At 44.2% G+C, this 21,633-nt stretch overlaps 1 protein-coding gene across 11 annotated transcripts in view; it reads right to left on the bottom strand.

The window, feature by feature from the left end:
• The window catches only part of ptk2ab (protein tyrosine kinase 2ab), a 159,553-nt gene that overhangs the window by 77,430 nt on the left and 60,490 nt on the right, over positions 1-21,633 (bottom strand). For 10 of the 11 annotated variants that reach the window (XR_011674542.1, XR_011674543.1, XR_011674541.1 and 7 more), the window contains 5 exons: positions 16,579-16,745; positions 10,706-10,793; positions 5,303-5,382; positions 5,106-5,168; positions 731-785 (listed from right to left, as the gene is read on the bottom strand). Coding sequence is in view for 8 of the 11 variants with exons in the window: in XM_071396157.1 (XP_071252258.1) it covers positions 731-785; positions 5,106-5,168; positions 5,303-5,382; positions 10,706-10,793; positions 16,579-16,745 (453 nt within the window). In the remaining 3 variants the exon portion in view is untranslated. Of the gene's footprint in view, positions 1-730; positions 786-5,105; positions 5,169-5,302; positions 5,383-10,705; positions 10,794-16,574; positions 16,746-21,633 lie in introns of those variants that run through there. The other variant, XM_071396160.1, reaches the window with a different exon arrangement.

Below are 21,633 nucleotides of genomic sequence, written 5' to 3'. Positions count from 1 at the left end.
GTTTCTGCACATGAGCTAAGCTAGATAATGTCGCCACGACATCACCTACAAGTGTGATCTGGGATTTCTAATGAAGAAGCAGTTTCTAGGCCTTTTTATTTACACTCTCTTTTGAAGAACTGTGCTGCCTGCTTGAGTGACAGGGGTTGGGGTTTGGTGTGCTGGAAGCAAGCATCCGTGGGAGGGAGAGGCGGGCATTATTGGCAGTGCACAAGGGGGGAGAGAGAGTGAGAGGCTTGCTCATGCCAGCAGCCGGGCACAGTGGCAGGGACAACACTTTTATTATAGGAGTCATGAGGATAATGCACTTTACTGTTTGACAAATTCACGGTTTTATTTGCCCAAAATCAAAATACTTTTTGATTGAGGTGACCAGGTAGAATGTGCAGATCGCACCAGTGTGACTAGTAATACATTTAACTCGTACAGCTAAGTCAAAGGGTCGCAAAATGTGAGTAAATGGTCACAGTCTGGAGGCCTGTAAGGGCAGACAGAAACAGAGAGGATGAAGGATGAAGAGAGAGCCTGACCATTCCACCGGAACAGTTTCCATCAGGACTGTGAGGTTTGTGCAGAACTGGGACACCTATTCTCTGGGGTAAGACTATGAGGAGCAACCAGCCAGCCAGGTGATGACACTGATTCAATCTGAACAATGGCATCTCCCTGTTTGCAGAGGCCTATGTTAGAACCCCCAGGATGGGGAAAGAGAGCAATGAAGGTTTCTTACCTTCACAGAGTCCAGCAAACTCTTGGGGAAGAATCTTGGTAAACCCACATCTTTTCTGCAGAGGACAGAGCAGAAAGAGTACTGCATTACAGCATTGATCAACAAGAATGTGTGCTCATTTCACCAAAACGAGGTCAGCAGTAGGGGAAATTGAATTAAACTATAACCAGAGTAGTGATTTTTTAATTTATATCAAATCAATATTTTTTTGTTGACATTTTCATTGTCACTGACTCTGTATCAAGCCTGGCATGTGAAAACACTACTTCTAAAAAAAATTGTTATTTAAAAAGAGATTGTCTTTAAAACAGCATAATTCCCTCTTAAAGCACCACTCTGTTTTCAGTTGGCTCCAGATAGAGCACCTGTCAGCTGGTAGATGGCAACAGGACTGAGGCCATTTCCATAGCTAGCTACTGTGTAGTCAACGCCACACACTCACCACCCCTCCATAGCCCTATCAGTTGGTTAAGAGCCAGCCAGCGGTCCCTCTCTGTATAGGCCAGGTACACAGTCTGGTCTAGATATATAACATCACCATTCACCCAGGCAGTTTGGCTGACTAATATCCCAGTGTGGTGGAGTGGTGTTGTTCTGGCTCTGCAACACACAGTCAGAAAATACATACTAACGCAAATATGTCCAGAACAAACAAATCATTTGCTTCGGGAACATAAAGTCACCAACGGCCTTTCGCCTCCACCACCGTGCTCCAATGAGGAACATAAAACTCTAGCTCCTGATATAGGCTGCGTCCCCAATGGCACAGTATTCCCTATAGTGCATTACATAGTGAGACAAAAGTAGCACACTGTGTAAGGAACAGTGTGCCACTTGGGACGTACAGTAGCTATAGCCTACACGCTGTGGCTGGTAGGTCAAATCTTCAGATTGCATCTATTTGTTGTGAATAAGCCAGAGCCCGGATTCTGTCGTAACCAGTGGTGACAGTGTGAAGCTGCTCAGTTAAATTGGAACTGATAGCGTTTTAACTGCTTGCAGATATGAAACAAACAGACAATCATAATATCACTCAACATCATCAAATTCCCAGTTTATACTACAAAATTAATTTCAATGGCATACACTAAGGCATTGTTTGCAGAATAGATTAATGCAGTTCAATGCAAGATTAATATAATTCACCAATACATTTCAGAAAATATTGCTATCAGGTTGTAAATCACAGCTGGCCTGGTACATTGTTTGCTGCTTCCATTCGGGATGCACTGACTTTTTCCCCTCATATCGTTTTTTTAGTGGTTATACACAGTTATTTATTTAGCTAACTAGAACTTGAATGACTGTTATCCAGTTAGCTAACATATCTCATGTTCACAAATTCACTCTGGCTATCTATCTAGCTACACCGATTTCAGAACACTCTCGTTTGAGTGTGCCAGAGCGCAGAATAACTGATTAATTAACTAACGCGCAACACCTGCTGAATATGACCGGTGTCAGTAAACATAGGCAAAAAAACAAATAGTTAGTCAGAAACGCTCTAAACAGCCTAACCAACTCTGCTAGGGCGAGTAAAACGGTCAGAGTGAGGTGTTCTCTCATTTGTGTCTCTAAGTAGCTAGCTAGCAAGCTAGCCAACTTTAGCCAGTTAGCTTTGGTGCTTGGTTGGGACAAGCATGGATTGGCAAGCAAGCTTAAGAAGGACGAGTAGGCTTCCCCACTGTTTATCAGTGCAATTTTGACGGCCAACTAGCTGAACAAGTTTGAGAGGGTTTATCTAATGTTCCTTCGTTAGATTTTAGCACATATTGCTCTGGCTAGCATTAGTTGTTGATCTTGTTGTTGTTGATGTGCATAAACAACTGAGGGAGAGAGAGCCTGCCGTTTCATGGTTGTTTGATCAATAGGACTGTAACGTTTCCAAATGTATGAGGACTCCCGTGGTATTTTAAGAAATACATTCAGGTGTTTCTACACGTGCATTGCTTGCTGTTTGGGGTTTTAGGCTGGGTTTCTGTACAGCACTTTGATATATCAGCTGATGTAAGAAGGGCTATATAAATACATTTGATTTGATATTTTGTGGCTTTTGGCGAATGCGTTCTAATGATCTGAAGTCGCGCTGTTGCAACTGCCTGTAAACACACAGTCCAGTTCATAGTGAATGATGGCAGGGCCTACTGCCTGTAAACACACAGTCCAGTTCATAGTGAATGATGGCAGGGCCTACTGCCTGTAAACACACAGTCCAGTTCATAGTGAATGATGGCAGGGCCTACTGCCTGTAAACACACAGTCCAGTTCATAGTGAATGATGGCGGGGCCTACTGCCTGTAAACACACAGTCCAGTTCATAGTGAATGATGGCGGGGCCTACTGCCTGTAAACACACAGTCCAGTTCAAAGTGAATGATGGCAGGGCCTACTGCCTGTAAACACACAGTCCAGTTCACAGTGAATGATGGCAGGGCCTACTGCCTGTAAACACACAGTCCAGTTCATAGTGAATGATGGCAGGGCCTACTGCCTGTAAACACACAGTCCAGTTCAAAGTGAATGATGGCAGGGCCTACTGCCTGTAAACACACAGTCCAGTTCATAGTGAATGATGGCAGGGCCTACTGCCTGTAAACACACAGTCCAGTTCAAAGTGAATGATGGCAGGCCCGTGTGGCAAATGGCTTGTTTACATAAAGGCCTACTGTAGCTCTGATTGGCTATGGCGCACCGGTCTGTGTAGACTCCGGTCCTGTACGAGAGAGATGTTTTAAATCGGTTTTATTTACTGCAGTATCTATTAATTGTCCAAATGTGAGGCTACTTTCCCACTCTATATTGCTACATAGAATTTTCAAATGCCTTAGTATACAGGTCACCAGGACCCTATAAAGGGAATAGGGTGCGATTTTAGACACATCCTTGGTTAAACTGACAGACATTATCGGGCAGCCACCCTCCCAGAGTGTGAAAGGCTTTGGCAATGTAAACATATGTTTCACATGCCAATAAAGCCCTTTGAATTGAATTGAAAGGGCTATAAAATAGTGGGGGTCCTGTTCACACTATCACAGTGCCATCACTGGGGTGTGGGGACATTATAATGACGCTGTAGAAGGTGATGAGAATGAGGATAAATTATTCTAACACTATAAATAGATCAGACACATTTCAACAGAGACTACGTCCCAAATGGCATCCGATTCCCTACATACTGCACTACTTTTGACCAGAGATATAGGGAATAGGGTGCCATTTGCAAAGTGTCCAGAGTGAGAGGTTCACGAGGAAGGCAGTCAATTTACACTGGCCTACATACGTCTAACCAGGAGAGGACACACACGGTCAAAGGCTCAGCACAGCACAGGCTCATAGAGGTGAAATGTAGGATCTCTGTTCATAGATAGTGTTAAGATAATGACGTGTATGTTGTTAATACAGAAATACATCATTTTAAAAGTCCAATGCAGCCATTTTTTAAAATCTCAATATAAATAATTTCTATGTAACAATTAAGTACTGGAATTGTTTCAACTAAAATTGTCAAAAAATAAACAAAAATTGCTTCTTAGCAAATAGCAATTTCTCAGGCAAGAATTTTGCTAGGACTGTCTTGGAGTGGTCTGAGTGGGGAGGGGGAGTGGTCTGAGTGGGGAGGGGGAGTGGTCTGAGTGGGGAGGGGGAGTGGTCTGAGTGGGGACGGGGAGTGGTCTGAGTGGGGACGGGGAGTGGTCTGAGTGGGGAGGGGGAGTGGTCTGAGTGGGGAGGGGGAGTGGTCTGAGTGGGGACGGGGAGTGGTCTGAGTGGGGACGGGGAGTGGTCTGAGTGGGGACGGGGAGTGGTCTGAGTGGGGACGGGGAGTGGTCTGAGTGGGGAGGGGGAGTGGTCTGAGTGGGGAGGGGGAGTGGTCTGAGTGGGGAGGGGGAGTGGTCTGAGTGGGGAGGGGGAGTGGTCTGAGTGGGGAGGGGGAGTGGTCTGAGTGGGGAGGGGGAGTGGTCTGAGTGGGGACGGGGAGTGGTCTGAGTGGGGACGGGGAGTGGTCTGAGTGGGGAGGGGGAGTGGTCTGAGTGGGGAGGGGGAGTGGTCTGAGTGGGGACGGGGAGTGGTCTGAGTGGGGAGGGGGAAACTGAAAACAAGCAGTTATGGGCAGAGAGGTTTGGAACTCTCTTTCTTATTGGTCTATTAACTAATTTACCGCCTGGTGATGTCAGCAGGCAGGCCAAAACTCCATCTCACCAAAACAGGCTGAAATTGCAGGCAGTCTTTTCAAACAGCTCTTACACTAAAAGGGCATTATCATCATTTTCACAACTTCACAGTATTATTCCAACCTCAAAGTGTGGAAATATATATAAAACACAAGTAATATCTAGTTTTTGACTGCACTGGGCCTTTAAGTAAAATAATCACTTACTCTAATAATTCATAATTTGATTTCTTATCCAGGGCATTTCCTCGCATTTCCCTAAAAAATCTCCTGTAACAGAAAACAAAAGATAATAAACAAATTGTGAGTAGTCAAAATGTATATCGAATTATGGAATATTGGACGAGTACATGAATTCAATGTTTATAAGATATCAAATATCAAGTATTTGAAATAGAACTCACCTGATTTCAAGGCAGCCCAATTTAAGTGCAATGTCTTGGTCGACTCGATCAGCTACCTCCAACATGTAGTCACTCTTGACCTGAGAAACATCATCACAGTCATTCTCCATGACAACATGTAGTCACTCTTGACCTGAGAAACATCATCACAGTCATTCTCCATGACAACATGTAGTCACTCTTGACCTGAGAAACATCATCACAGTCATTCTCCATGACAACATGTAGTGACTCTTGACCTGAGAAACATCATCACAGTCATTCTCCATGACAACATGTTGTCACTCTTGACCTGAGGAACATCATCACAGTCATTCTCCATGACAACATGTAGTCACTCTTGACCTGAGAAACATCATCACAGCCATTCTCCATGTAGTCACTCTTGACCTGAGAAACATCATCACAGTCATTCTCCATGACAACATGTAGTCACTCTTGACCTGAGAAACATCATCACAGTCATTCTCCATGACAACATGTAGTCACTCTTGACCTGAGGGACATCATCACAGTCATTCTCCATGACAACATATAGTCACTCTTGACCTGAGAAATATCATCACAGTCATTCTCCATGTAGTCACTCTTGACCTGAGAAACATCATCACAGTCATTCTCCATGACAACATGTAGTCACTCTTGACCTGAGGAACACCATCACAGTCATTCTCCATGACAACATGTAGTCACTCTTGACCTGAGAAACATCATCACAGTCATTCTCCATGACAACATGTAGTCACTCTTGACCTGAGGAACATCATCACAGTCATTCTCCATGACAACATGTAGTCACTCTTGACCTGAGAAACATCATCACAGTCATTCTCCATGTAGTCACTCTTGACCTGAGAAACATCATCACAGTCATTCTCCATGACAACATGTAGTCATTCTCCATGACAAAGAGAACTACTACAGTAGTGACAGGTAGTGTAGTTAGCATTGTGAATCTACTGTAAGACAGCAATAGGTAGATGGAAAGAGGTCCTCAGTTACTTGTGGTTGTCATCAGATGCTCAGCTGGTAAAGCAATGCCAGGATATCGGGTTCGATTCCCTGGACCACCCACGCGTAAGTTGCTTTGGATAAAATCGTCTCCTAAATGGCATATATTATATGATTATATGATTAATTAGTTAATCTGACTGAGCTGCAGCTGATGGGTCCAGCTCACATGGACTTTAATGAGCCACGAGACTTGAGGCTACCTCAGATCTCTAAGAGAGAAAACACCAAAGCTTGTATTTAACAGCAGCAGGTGGCCGTCCTATCACCTCTGACCAGAATCAAATCAAATCAAATTTTATTTGTCACATACACATGGTTAGCAGATGTTAATGCGAGTGTAGCGAAATGCTTGTGCTTCTAGTTCCGACAATGCAGTAATAACCAACAAGTAATCTAACCTAACAATTCCACAACTACTACCTTATACACACAAGTGTAAAGGGATAAAGAATATGTACATAAAGATATATGAATGAGTGATGGTACAGAACGGCATAGGCAAGATGCAGTAGATGGTATAGAGTACAGTATATACAGTGGGGAGAACAAGTATTTGATACACTGACAATTTTGCAGGTTTTCCTACTTACAAAGCATGTAGAGGTCTGTAATTTTTTATCATAGGTACACTTCAACTGTGAGAGAAGGAATCTAAAACAAAAATCCAGAAAATCACATTGTATGATTTTTAATTAATTAATTTGCATTTTATTGCATGACATAAGTATTTGATACATCAGAAAAGCAGAACTGAATATTTGGTACAGAAACCTTAGTTTGCAATTACAGAGATCATACGTTTCCTGTAGTTCTTGACCAGGTTTGCACACACTGCAGCAGGGATTTTGGCCCACTCCTCCATACAGACCTTCTCCAGATCCTTCAGGTTTCGGGGCTGTCGCTGGGCAATACGGACTTTCGGCTCCCTCCAAAGATTTTCTATTGGGTTCAGGTCTGGAGACTGGCTAGGCCACTCCAGGACCTTGAGATGCTTCTTACGGAGCCACTCCTTAGTTGCCCTGGCTGTGTGTTTCGGGTCGTTGTCATGCTGAAAGACCCAGCCACGACCCATCTTCAATGCTCTTACTGAGGGAGGAGGTTGTTGGTCAAGATCTCGCGATACATGGCCCCATCCATCCTCCCTTCAATACGGTGCAGTCGTCCTGTCCCCTTTGCAGAAAAGCATCCCCAAAGAATGATGTTTCCACCTCCATGCTTCACGGTTGGGATGGTGTTCTTGGGGTTGTACTCATCCTTCTATTCCTCCAAACACGGCGAGTGGAGTTTAGAGCAAAAAGCTCTATTTTTGTCTCATCAGACCACATGACCTTCTCCCATTCCTCCTCTGGATCATCCAGATGGTCATTGGCAAACTTCAGACGGGCCTGGACATGCGCTGGCTTGAGCAGGGGGACCTTGCGTGCGCTGCAGGATTTTAATCCATGACGGCGTAGTGTGTTACTAATGGTTTTCTTTGAGACTGTGGTCCCAGCTCTCTTCAGGTCATTGACCAGGTCCTGCCGTGTAGTTCTGGGCTGATCCCTCACATTCCTCATGATCATTGATGCCCCACGAGGTGAGATCTTGCATGGAGCCCCAGACCGAGGGTGATTGACCGTCATCTTGAACTTCTTCCATTTTCTAATAATTGTGCCAACAGTTGTTGCCTTCTCACCAAGCTGCTTGGCTATTGTCCTGTAGCCCATCCCAGCCTTGTACAGGTCTACAATTTATCCCTGATGTCCTTACACAGCTCTCTGGTCTTGGCCATTGTGGAGAGGTTGGAGTCTGTTTGATTGAGTGTGTGGACAGGTGTCTTTTATACAGGTAACGAGTTCAAACAGGTGCAGTTAATACAGGTAATGAGTGGAGAACAGGAGGGCTTCTTAAAGAAAAACTAACAGGTCTGTGAGAGCCGGAATTCTTACTGGTTGGTAGGGGATCAAATACTTATGTCATGCAATAAAATGCAAATTAATTACTTAAAAATCATACAATGTGATTTTCTGGATTTTTGTTTTAGATTCCGTCTCTCACAGTTGAAGTGTACCTATGATAAAAATGACAGACCTCTACATGCTTTGTAAGTAGGAAAACCTGCAAAATCGGCAGTGTATCAAATACTTGTTCTCCCCACTGTACATATGAGATGAGTAATGTAGGGTATGTAAACATAAAGTGGCATAGTTTAAAGTGGCTAGTGATACATGTATTACATAAAGATGGCAAGATGCAGTAGATGATATAGAGTACAGTATATACATATACATATGAGATGAGTAATGTAGGGTATGTAAACATTATATTAAGTGGCATTGTTTAAAGTGGCTAGTGGTACATTTTTACATAATTTCCATCAATTCCCATTATTAAAGTGGCGAACGGCAGAACATCAGCCATCAATGTCTATTCATTTCTAGTTGGTTCTATGTTGAATTGCTGCCGTTCCTAACACCCAGCAGGGGATGGCTGCCTTTCCTAACACCCAGCAGGGGATGACCGCCATTCGTATCACCCAGCAGGGGATGGCTGCCGTTCGTAACACCCAGCAGGGGATGGCTGCCGTTCCTAACACCCAGCAGGGGATGGCTGCCGTTCCTAACACCCAGCAGGGGATGGCCGCCGTTCCTAACACCCAGCAGGGGATGACCGCCATTCGTATCACCCAGCAGGGGATGGCCGCCGTTCGTAACACTCAGCAGGGGATGGCTGCCGTTCGTAACACCCAGCAGGGGATGGCTGCCGTTCGTAACACCCAGCAGGGGATGGCTGCCGTTCCTAACACCCAGCAGGGGATGGCTGCTGTTCCTAACACCCAGCAGGGGATGGCTGCCGTTCCTAACACCCAGCAGGGGATGGCTGCCGTTCCTAACACCCAGCAGGGGATGGCTGCCGTTCGTAACACCCAGCAGGGGATGGCTGCCGTTCCTAACACCCAGCAGGGGATGGCTGCCGTTCCTAACACCCAGCAGGGGATGGCTGCCGTTCCTAACACCCAGCAGGGGATGGCTGCCGTTCCTAACACCCAGCAGGGGATGGCTGCCGTTCCTAACACCCAGCAGGGGATGGCTGCCGTTCCTAACACCCAGCAGGGGATGGCTGCCGTTCCTAACACCCAGCAGGGGATGGCTGCCGTTCCTAACACCCAGCAGGGGATGGCTGCCGTTCCTAACACCCAGCAGGGCATGGCTGCCGTTCCTAACACCCAGCAGGGGATGGCTGCCGTTCATATCACCCAGCAGGTGAGGGCTGCCGTTCATATCACCCAGCAGGTGATGCTACCAGACTGTATCCACACACAGCTTTCAGCTGTTGGACTTTCTGGTGGGTTTCTTCTCTAAGAACCTCTGGCCAGCAGCCCAGACAGCTATATAACACACTCTCAGTCACACTGTACCACCCCAGCAGGGCCGTTTCACTGTCACCAGAAGCTATTTAACAGAGTTTATATAGCCTGCAGCCAGTTGAAGTATAGCCAGCTGACGTTGTCACACATTGTCCTCTACCTGTTGTGAAAAAAATCATAATACACAATAGTGTATTTCTCTGATAAACAGAGAGGGAAGAACACTGAATGGTTTCTGTCCACACCTGACAGTCCCAACTCAATATGAATATGGTTTCTGTCCAAACCTGACAGTCCCAACTCAATATGAATATGGTTTCTGTCCACACCTGACAGTCCCAACTCAATCTGAATATGGTTTCTGTCCACACCTGACGGTCCTAACTCAATCTGATTATGGTTTCTGTCCACACCTGACAGTCCCAACTCAATCTGAATATTGTTTCTGTCCACACCTGACGGTCCCAACTCAATCTGAATATGGTTTCTGTCCACACCTGACGGTCCCAACTCAATCTGAATATGGTTTCTGTCCCCACCTGACGGTCCTAACTCAATCTGATTATGGTTTCTGTCCACACCTGACGGTCCCAACTCAATCTGAATATGGTTTCTGTCCACACCTGACGGTCCCAACTCAATCTGAATATGGTTTCTGTTCACACCTGACAGTTTTAACTCAATCTGATTATGGTTTCTGTCCACACCTGACGGTCCCAACTCAATCTGAATATGGTTTCTGTTCACACCTGACAGTCCCAACTCAATCTGATTATTGTTTCTGTCCACACCTGACAGTCCCAACTCAATTTGAATATGGTTTCTGTCCACACCTGACGGTCCCAACAGAATCTGAATATGGTTTCTGTCCACACCTCACGGTCCCAACTCAATCTGAATATGGTTTCTGTCCACACCTGACGGTCCCAACTCAATCTGAATATGGTTTCTGTCCACACCTGACGGTCCCAACTCAATCTGAATATGGTTTCTGTTCACACCTGACAGTTTTAACTCAATCTGATTATGGTTTATTTCCTCACCTGATGGTAGAAGTAGTTCAGTGTAGGTTTATCTTCTGAAAAATGGTTCAAGAATCCTTTTGGCAAGTAGCGTATCCGTAGCTCATACCTGTGGAGAAAGAAATGCCATATGGTTAGCTCGATGCTAACGAGGACGAAGGACAACTCAGAAACAAGGTTCCAAAGGAACACATTGATACAGAAGAGTTAGGACAGACCAAATGCTGTTTTGATATCTAACAACCTCTGTGTGTTATTATACAGCGCTGTGAATGTGTAAGCTGTAAGGTACAAGTCAGGACGTTGTAATTATTCTGTACTTTCCCAGAGGATCCTTTCATATGGAACTGATCAAAGAGATCAGTGAGTGGACTCCCGGGTGGCGCAGTGGTCTAGGGCACTGCATCGCAGCGCTAGCTGTGCCACCAGAGACTCTGGGTTCGCGCCCAGGCTCTGTCGCAGCCGGCCGCGACCGGGAGGTCCGTGGGGCGACGCACAATTGGCCTAGCGTCGTCCGGGTTAGGGAGGGTTTGGCCGGTAGGGTTATCCTTGTCTCACAAGCGACTCCTGTGGCAGGCCGGGCGCAGTGCGCGCTAACCAAGGTAGCCAGGTGCACGGTGTTTCCTCCGACACATTGGTGCGCTGTGTTAAGAAGCAGTGTGGCTTGGTTGGGTTGTGCTTCGGAGGACGCATGGCTTTCGACCTTCGTCTCTCCCGAGCCCGTATGGGAGTTGTAGCGATGAGACAAGATAGTAATTACTAACAATTGGATACCACGAAATTGGGGAGAAAAGGGGGTTTAAAAAAAAAAAAAAAAAAAAAAGAGATCAGTGAGACTGAGTCTGCGTCCCAAATGGCACCCTATTACCTACATAGTGAACTGTTTGACCAGAACCTTATGGGCCCTGGTCAAAAGTAGTGCCCTATATAGGCATAGGCATCATCGAGACATCATCATCATCTTTGGCAGGGAGAGACCTCAATGATCATTCCTGGAATAACTATAACATCCAGCCACAGCCTTCTGACCAACCTACAAGGTGAAATAAACTACTGAACAGCTTGAAATACTCTGTTCTAAGCCTGTTCCTTCTAATTACAAAGTCTTTGACTAGAGAAAACCTGTCCCGGCTCTGTCATATCAGATCAGATGGTCTTTGAATGTAGTTCTGTTGTTTTCTACTCAGCTGTGATCTACACCAGAGAGAGATAATATCACCCTACACCCTACACACACCTGGTATCACCCTACACAACACTGAAATCAAGTGTCTGCTGTACGCAGATGACCTGGTGCTGCTGTCTCCCACTAAAGAGGGGTTACAGCAACACCTAGATCATCTTCACAGGTTCTGTCAGACTTGGGCTCTGACCGTTAACCTAAAAAAAACAAATATAATGATATTCCAAAAAAGGTCCGGAAATAAGGATGACAAATATAAATTCTATTTGGACACAGTTCTATTAGAACACACCAAAAACTACACATATCTAGGACTAAATATCAGCAACACAGGTAGCTTCCACATGGCTGTGAATGAGCTGAGAGACAAAGCAAGAAGAGCATTCTATGCCATTAAAAGGAACATCAAAATTGAAATTCCAATTAGAATCTGGCTCAAAATTTTTCAATCAGTTATAGAACCAATTGCTCTATATGGCAGTGAAGTATGGGGTCCACTCTCTAATAATGAATTTACTAAATGGGACAAACATCCAATTGAAGTATTGCATGCAGAGTTTTGCAAGACTGTATTGCAAGTACAAAGAAAAACTCCAAATAACGCATGTAGGGCAGAATTGGGCCAATATCCCCTCCTCATTCGAATAGAAAAAAGAGCCATCAAATTTTACAACCATCTAAAAACAAGTGACCCTAAAACATTCCATCACACAGCTCTACAATGTCAAGAGATGAAACCAGAGAAGAGTCCCCTCAGCCAGCTGGTTCTGAGGCTCAGTTCACCAACCCAAACCAACCCCATAGAGCCTCGGGACAGCCCTCAGAAAATCTGGCCCAACCAAATCATCACAAAACAAAAAGAAAAATATATAACCTATTGGAAAGACACCACAAAAAATCAAAGTAAACTTCAATGCTATTTGGCTCTAAACAGACAGTACATGGTGGCAGACTATCTGACCACTGTGACTGATAGAAAACTGAGGAAAACATTGACTAGGTACAGACTCAGTGAGCACAGTCTGGCTATAGAGACCGGTCGTCACAAACAAACCTGGCTGCCCAGAGAGGACAGGCTGTGCTCACTCTGCTCCAGGGGAGAGGTAGAGACAGAAGTGCATTTCCTACTACACTGTGACAAATACTCAGACCTAAGAGCATATTTCTTTCCCAAAATTATAATTCAATACAAAGAATTTGAAACTATAAAAGATGAAGAAAAATTCAAATATTTATTGGGTGAAAAGCCAAAATGTGCAGTTTTGGCAGCCAAATATGTGTCCTCCTGCCACAGCCTGAGGGACAGCCAGTGAAAAATGCTAAGTAATGTTGATAATATTTCCCATTTAGCTTAGTTTTGTTTTGTCTTTCGTACCAGGTCATGTGTCTTCTCAGTCATGTTGACACTGGTCTACTACTGTTGCTTTAATGTATTGTTGTTCTGATTAATATTGTTGTTGTAGTTGCTGTTAATGGTAATCCCATGTCCACTACTACTATTATTATTGCTGTTAGTCCCACCATTTATTTATATATAAATATATATATATTTTGTGTATATATATATACATAGATATTTTATTTAAATTTTTCGATATGTATACTTTGACAATGTAAGTAATAATAACTTGCCATGTCAATAAAGTCAATTGAATTGAATTGAATTGAATTAATAGAACAGCAGCCAGTGGAAGGTACATGACGCAGTACATTGTGATTCTATGTGTAAAAGGCAAGTCATTCATTTGATGTCTGTATGAATGGCTTGAGGACAGTGTCATGGGTATTGAATGAGTATTTTAGTGTGTCTGCTGGTCTGTCAACACTTCCATTGAACCAGTGTTCTAGAATGTGTCTTCCATGAACAAGCTATTGATATGACTGTGAGATCCAATGTTCAAGATACATTTCCCTTCGACAATAAGGTAAATTAGGATCATTTTCTCCTAATGTATCAATCGCTTGCTTTTATTGTGTAACCTACGCACCATTCACCAGCTCAACAACGGAGACACAGAAAGACAAGCAGTAACACGCTCCATGGCATGAAAGCATTGAGACGAGGTCAACCCCCCCCCCACACAGATATCCATCCATTATCCAGTCTTCCTTTCAACGGCCTTGTACAGCCTCGTTTGGAATGCAAGGCTAATGAGACACATAGCATGTGGTCTGACACTGGATGCGTCTCAAATGGTCACCCTATTTCCTATATAGCCCCCATGGGCCCTGGTCAAAAGTAGTGCACTTTAAAGGGAACATGGAACCATTTGGGATGCAGGCATTGAAATGCTCAAAACAACAGAAATTTAACAAATGGACACTGCAATAGGTCTACTTCCTGTGTTAAACAACTACAGCATCTGAATGGTGTTTTATTGTTGCTATTACTGACGATACAGGGCTTATTCTATCGCCAGAAGGAATTAAGGCTGAATAAAGAGACTATTTCATAATGAATGAGCAGCACAGTCACGGAGTATCCCCTGAGCTAACTTCACCAGAGAACCACTAACAATAGCACACAGTCAATTCATTTCCTCTGTATTATTTAGCTCCATTACTTCTGCACTGATGCCTGACTGAGATGAGGTGGGGACAGACAGAATGAGCTCTGCTGTGGTGGTTGTGGTCTACAGTATAAAGCATGCATTATCTCACTGTGTTCAATGGTAGGTCCTACCGTCCTATGCAAATACAATGCTGCTTAGGAACCAAACAGGTTGTTCTGCGAGGTAGAAGGTGTTGTATCATTGAGTATTCGTAGAACATTCACAGAACAGTTATGTTCCATCGTGATTTGTGAGCATCACAGTTGGGATTCATATATAATTCTGAGAAGGACAGGTGGCCAGGGTTTAAACTGAGTCATGAAACGCCTGCTGTCATGTTTTTATTCTTTGGGAACATCTAACTAGGCCTGCTACATTATTCAAATGTATTCTTCCAGCTGGACACATTTCAGAATTGAAGAGACGCACGCACGCACGCACGCACGCACACACACACACAGTTATAATAAGGTGAGTGAGAAGCAACCTGCCCAGAGAACAGTAGTTTATAGGAAGGCTGGATAAAGTTCTAAAACACGTCCTCCCAAACATGTCAACACACTGCCCTGTCTGGCCATGAAGGAAGCAGAGGTGAGGGGGAGTACAGTCTGAAATATCACCCAAATAAAAGCTGTCTAGACATTGCTCTGCTATCTCTGATATGGCATTTCTCTCTCCATATCTCCACTCAGTCAGGAGTAGAAGGGAATCTATCAGCATTAGGCTCCAACATCAAAAACTGAGATCACATCAACAGATAGTTCAGTCTTCTCTAATTACTATCCTCCTCAACACTTTCTCAGTTGACTTTGTCAGCGAATCTCTCATTGTAGTCTAATTTCCCTTCCAATAACAGTGATGAGACAGGAGGAAACATGTATCTTAGCCTATAAAGGCCTAATTACATTGGAACGCCATATGGAGGGTTTTCAGCCTGCTTCTGCGGAAGCATGATTTATGCAGGCAGATTGGAAGGAAATTCAAGGCCACTCGGCCTAACTAACAGGATGGCAACAATTGATTTTCGGTTCTGTTGCAACTCTGCCCAATTCCCCATCCGTGGGTTTACATTTGAAAAAACAAGGCACATGAATCCTGATTTCATCCCCTTACTACATTGATCAAATAACCAAGCGCCTTGCAACGACATTGACTGCACACATCTCCCTAGTAACAAGGTCACTTCGTTCCATGACATATTTTAGCCCCTTGGCTTTGCCACTGGTCTGAATCCATTAAAACAACCAAATTCGTTCCCATATTTTCTCTTCCAAAAAACAGGCCTAGGAAATCTGCCATTTTAGCTAGTGAGCACTAGTTAGACAGTTTAAGCACGATCAAGCGTTTCAAGTGGCAAGGCTGTAGCCCGGATGTCTTACTCATATAATTGAGTTATGAATTAAGTTATGCAAAGCTCATAAGGTGCTGTACATGCGCTTATAATGCATTATGACGATGGTATTCATAGGAAGTGTGTAACGGCAGCCTTCCCTCTCTTCACGAGAAGAGAGAATGTAGCAGGGATCGGACCAACACGCAGCGTAGCCAGTGCTCAACATGTTTAATTACTACAAATAAACGTGAACACTTACAAAAACAAAATAACAAATGTGGCAAACCGATACAGTCCTTTCTGGTGCAGAGAAAACACAGAGACAGGAAACAACCACCCACAAACCCCAACACAAAACAAGCCACCTATATATGATTCTCAATCAGGGACAACAACTGACAGCTGCCTCTGATTGAGAACCATATTAGGCCGAACACAGAAACAGACAAACTAGACACACAACATAGAATGCCCACCCAGCTCACGTCCTGACCAACACTAAAACAAGCAAAACACATAAGCACTATGGTCAGGACGTGACAAAGTGTTTGAATATTTATAATTAAGCAGAATTACATGGAGCCAATATGCATAAAGGGGGCAGCGTCAAGGCTTTTATTAAGGTGACATACAGAGCAGTGTAAATATGGCTTTATACAGTATTTCAACGTGTCTATGTAGCCTGCTCCCAGATCAGTTTGTGCTGTCTTGCCAACGCAACAATGACAATAGGAGTTGGTCAAACAGCACACACGGACAGAACTGGGACCAGGGATCAGCAGTGTAAATATAGCTTCATACAGTATGTCTCTGTCCTAGTTCTTACCTCCACTCGTCCTGAGGGTGGAGCAGCTCGTACCTCTCCCTGACGCGGGACACCCCCATGTCGGGGTGCAGCCAGTGGATGTTTCCTGAGCGCAGGTGGCTGAGACGCAGGCCCAGACAGGAAACACACTTCACCTTGTGGATGTCTGCTATCTTCTGGATGATACCCTGTCAGGGGACACACGTGTAGACACACACTTAGGCTATAGAGTCACTCTGAGATAAATTTCAGTCAATGTTAATGGACAGAAGTGTAGACAGTATACACACAGAGGTTAGAGGAGGAATCACTCAGAGATGAGATTCAATCAACAACACGTCAGTCATAATCCTAAAAAGATCAGTATGGCTGTGTTCCAAATGGCACCCTATTCCCTTTGCGGAAAATAGTTTGATTGACAGTAATTGACAGTAATGAATTGTCCTACAGATTGTAGTTTGTGATTCAGAGGGCAGGAGATCTAGATAAATGAATAGCAGTCATAGTGACATATTGGTAATGTGACAGACAGCAGTGGGGGGGGGGGGGGGGGGGGGGGCCTTCCTTGGCCCATCCATCCCTGTAGTCCAGGGGTGACATGAGGACATAGATGGTTCTCCTGGAGACATGAGGACTCCAGGAGAACCATCTATTCAACCATCTATCCCTGTAGTCCAGGGGTGACATGAGGACTCCAGGGGAACCATCTATTCACCCACCCATCCCTTTAGTCCAGGGGTGACATGAGGACTCCAGGAGAACCATCTATTCACCCATCCATCCCTGTAGTCCAGGGGTGACAAGAGGACTCCAGGGGAACCATCTATCTATGACAGTAGATAGAATAGAAAGAACAGCTTGGCAGAGTTACACTGAATGATAGATCATCCTCTCTCTCTCTTCCAGGAAGAGATTGTCATTGCGTGCAGAAGCAAGGGAAGGGGCGCGGGGCAGGTTAAATAATCCATCATTGAAATGCACTGTGGGGTTTATGACACAATCTGAGAAGTGACACCCCCGCTTGGTTAAAATGATTAACGAGAAGACCTCCCCATCTCTTTCAGGGATGACATGTTCCATCACATCCCTCAACATCGTCTGACATCACAACTTCAGGTATTGAAGTTAGAGGCCATTGAACCATAAATTAGAAGCAGTCTACTTTGAAATGAAGCGCTTTGCCATTACAGAGCCAGACACCTAACAGAAGAGATGTGGTGGCAAAGCCTTTTGAAATCTTTTCCAAGAAACGCCCGTTTAATCACCTATTTGACTAGCTATTCTTTTCACCTCCTAAACTCTTTTAGTCTTGTTTCATCTGAATAGAAGTCATTATTAAACCTAACCGGGATGGAAGACACTAAATGTAGAAATGTCAACAAGGAACCTCATAAATACCCGGGTTGTGTCCAGTAGGGAGAAAACATTTTGAAACACTTTAAAATTGTGAGGTAGTCCGAGGTACTAAGTAAATTTGTCTAACAAGAAAAACTTGTTTTCGTTTTCCGTTATAAAACATTGTAGCTACAGTGTGCCCTATTGAACGGCAGCTAACCTAGCGGTTTAGAGCATTGGGCCAGTAACCAAAAGGTTGCTGGTTCGAATCCCTGAGCCGACTGGTTGAAACATCTGTCGATGTGCCCTTGAGCAAGGCACTTAACCCTAATTGCTCCTGGAAGTCGCTCTGGATAAGAGATTCTGCTAAATGACAAAAATGTAAATGTTAAATGAACATCGCCCAGGTGATAGGGGGAGTTCTACAGTGAGATGCTCAAGTCCCAAATGACTGTCTATACAGTGAGGGAAAAAAGTTGGCATCAACTCAACTAGCCGTGGCATCAACTCAACTAGCCGTGTTTGGAGGAGGAGGAATGCTGCCTATGACCCCAAGAACACCATCCCCACCGTCAAACATGGAGGTGGAAACATTATGCTTTGGGGGTGTTTTTCTGCTAAGGGGACAGGACAACTTCACCGCATCAAAGGGACAATAGACGGGGAGCAATGTACCGTCAAATCTTGGGTGAGAACCTCCTTCCCTCAGCCAGGGCATTGAAAATGGGTCGTGGATGGGTATTCCAGCATGACAATGACCCGACACACACGGCCAAGGCAACAACGGAGTGGCTCAAGAAGAAGCACATTAAGGTCCTGGAGTGGCCTTGCCAGTCTCCACACCTTAATCCCATAGAAAATCTGTGGAGGGAGCCTAAGGTTTGATTTGCCAATCGTCAGCCTCGAAACCTTAATGACTTGGAGAAGATCTGCAAAGAGGAGTGGGACAAAATCCCTCCTGAGATGTGTGCAAACCTGGTGGCCAACTACAAGAAACGTCTGACCTCTGTGATTGCCAATAAGGGTTTTGCCACCAAGTACTAAGTCATGTTTTGCAGAGGGGTCAAATACTTATTTCCCTCATTAAAATGCAAATCAATTAATAACATTTTTGACATGCGTTTTTCTGGATTCTTTTGTTGTTATTCTGTCTCACACTGTTCAAATAAACCTACCATTAAAACTATAGACTGATAATTTCTTTGTCAGTGGGCAAACGTACAAAATCAGCAGGGGATCAAATACTTTTTTCCCTCACTGTATATGACACATTTCCATACAGTGTTTTACCCAAAAGGCCCAAAATGTTCTGTTTCCATCTGAAGGCGTTAGCATGCCTCAGTTCAGCTGGTGGCTAGCCTGAAGTCGTCTAGGCGAACTGAATGAGTGTGCTCGCATACTCCTTTGCTTGAAAAACTAGAAAAAAGCCACAATAGTACTTTTTGTCCATTTAGAGAAGCCGTAGCCAGAATACACTTCATGGCATCATAATATATGCACTAACTCTTCCTAATTGTTTTGGCTGGGAACCATTTGGAAGCCTTAAGCAGGCCGGCACCCGTGTCCCACTGGGCCATGGCTCCGGCGGACTTGCTCTCACCTGGGGCCAAAGCCAGGCCACTGGTACTTTTCAGCTGGCATTTACATAACAATGACAAACTGTGGACTTTAACACCTTCTCACAAAGCACCTTCTCACAAGTCCTCAACGTCAGTCCTAGCTATGGAAAGACAATTTCCCTAGTATACCATTAGGGTGTATAGACTAGTGTAACACTGATGTTAGAGTTGAAAAGCAGCAATAGTGCACTACTTTTGACCAGCGACTATAGGGCTGTATAGGGAACAGGGAGCCATTTGGGACAGTCAGAGTGTTGATAGGTAACTGACTGTCTGTCTAGTAGGTATAGTTGATAGGTAACTGTCTGTCTGTCTAGTTGGTAGAGTTGATAGGTAACTGTCTGTCTAGTTGGTAGAGTTGAAAGGTAACTGTCTGTCTAGTAGGTAGAGTTGATAGGTAACTGTCTGTCTAGTTGGTAGAGTTGATAGGTAACTGACTGTCTGTCTAGTTGGTAGAGTTGATAGGTAACTGTCTGTCTGTCTATTGGGTAGAGTTGATAGGTAACTGACTGTCTGTCTAGTAGGTAGAGTTGATAGGTAACTGACTGTCTGTCTTGTAGGTAGAGTTGATAGGTAACTGTCTGTCTGTCTAGTAGGTAGAGTTGATAGGTAACTGTCTGTCTAGTTGGTAGAGTTGATAGGTAACTGTCTGTCTGTCTAGTAGGTAGAGTTGGTAGAGTTGATAGGTAGCTGTCTGTCTGTCTAGTAGGTAGAGTTGATAGGTAACTGACTGTCTGTCTAGTAGGTAGAGTTGATAGGTAACTGACTGTCTGTCTAGTAGGTAGAGTTGATAGGTAACTGTCTGTCTAGTTGGTAGAGTTGATAGGTAACTGTCTGTCTAGTTGGTAGAGTTGATAGGTAACTGTCTGTCTGTCTAGTTGGTAGAGTTGATAGGTAACTGTCTGTCTGTCTAGTTGGTAGAGTTGATAGGTAACTGTCTGTCTAGTAGGTAGAGTTGATAGGTAACTGACTGTCTAGTAGGTAGAGTTGATAGAGGTAACTGACTGTCTGTCTAGTAGGTAGAGTTGATAGGTAACTGTCTGTCCAGTAGGTAGAGTTGATAGGTAACTGTCTGTCCAGTAGGTAGAGTTGATAGGTAACTGTCGGTCTAGTAGGTAGAGTAGATAGGTAACTGACTGTCTGTCTAGTAGGTAGAGTTGATAGGTAACTGTCTGTCTAGTTGGTAGAGTAGATAGGTAACTGTCTGTCTAGTTGGTAGAGTTGATAGGTAACTGTCTGTCTGTCTAGTTGGTAGAGTAGATAGGTAACTGTCTGTCTGTCTAGTAGGTAGAGTTGATAGGTAACTGTCTGTCTAGTTGGTAGAGTTGATAGGTAACTGTCTGTCTAGTTGGTAGAGTTGATAGGTAACTGTCTGTCTAGTTGGTAGAGTTGATAGGTAACTGTCGGTCTAGTAGGTAGAGTAGATAGGTAACTGACTGTCTGTCTAGTAGGTAGAGTTGATAGGTAACTGTCTGTCTAGTTGGTAGAGTAGATAGGTAACTGTCTGTCTAGTTGGTAGAGTTGATAGGTAACTGTCTGTCTGTCTAGTGGGTAGAGTAGATAGGTAACTGTCTGTCTGTCTAGTGGATAGAGTTGATAGGTAACTGTCTGTCTAGTAGTTAGAGTTGATAGGTAACTGTCTGTCTAGTTGGTAGAGTAGATAGGTAACTGTCTGTCTGTCTAGTAGGTAGAGTTGATAGGTAACTGTCTGTCTAGTAGGTAGAGTTGATAGGTAACTGTCTGTCTAGTAGGTAGAGTAGATAGGTAACTGTCTGTCTAGTAGGTAGAGTTGATAGGTAACTGTCTGTCTGTCTAGTTGGTAGAGTTGATAGGCAACTGTCTGTCTAGTTGGTAGAGTTGATAGGTAACTGTCTGTCTAGTAGGTAGAGTAGATAGGTAACTGTCTGTCTGTCTAGTAGGTAGAGTTGATAGGTAACTGTCTGTCTGTCTAGTAGGTAGAGTAGATAGGTAACTGTCTGTCTAGTAGGTAGAGTAGATAGGTAACTGTCTGTCTAGTAGGTAGAGTAGATAGGTAACTGTCTGTCTAGTAGGTAGAGTTGATAGGTAACTGTCTGTCTAGTAGGTAGAGTTGATAGGTAACTGTCTGTCTGTCTAGTAGGTA

This window comes from Salvelinus alpinus, chromosome 4, assembly GCF_045679555.1.
Source record: "Salvelinus alpinus chromosome 4, SLU_Salpinus.1, whole genome shotgun sequence".
NCBI classification, from domain to species: Eukaryota; Metazoa; Chordata; class Actinopteri; order Salmoniformes; family Salmonidae; genus Salvelinus; species Salvelinus alpinus.
Note: the sequence above shows the minus strand (reverse complement) of the source record. Positions and strands in the feature narration are given on the sequence as shown.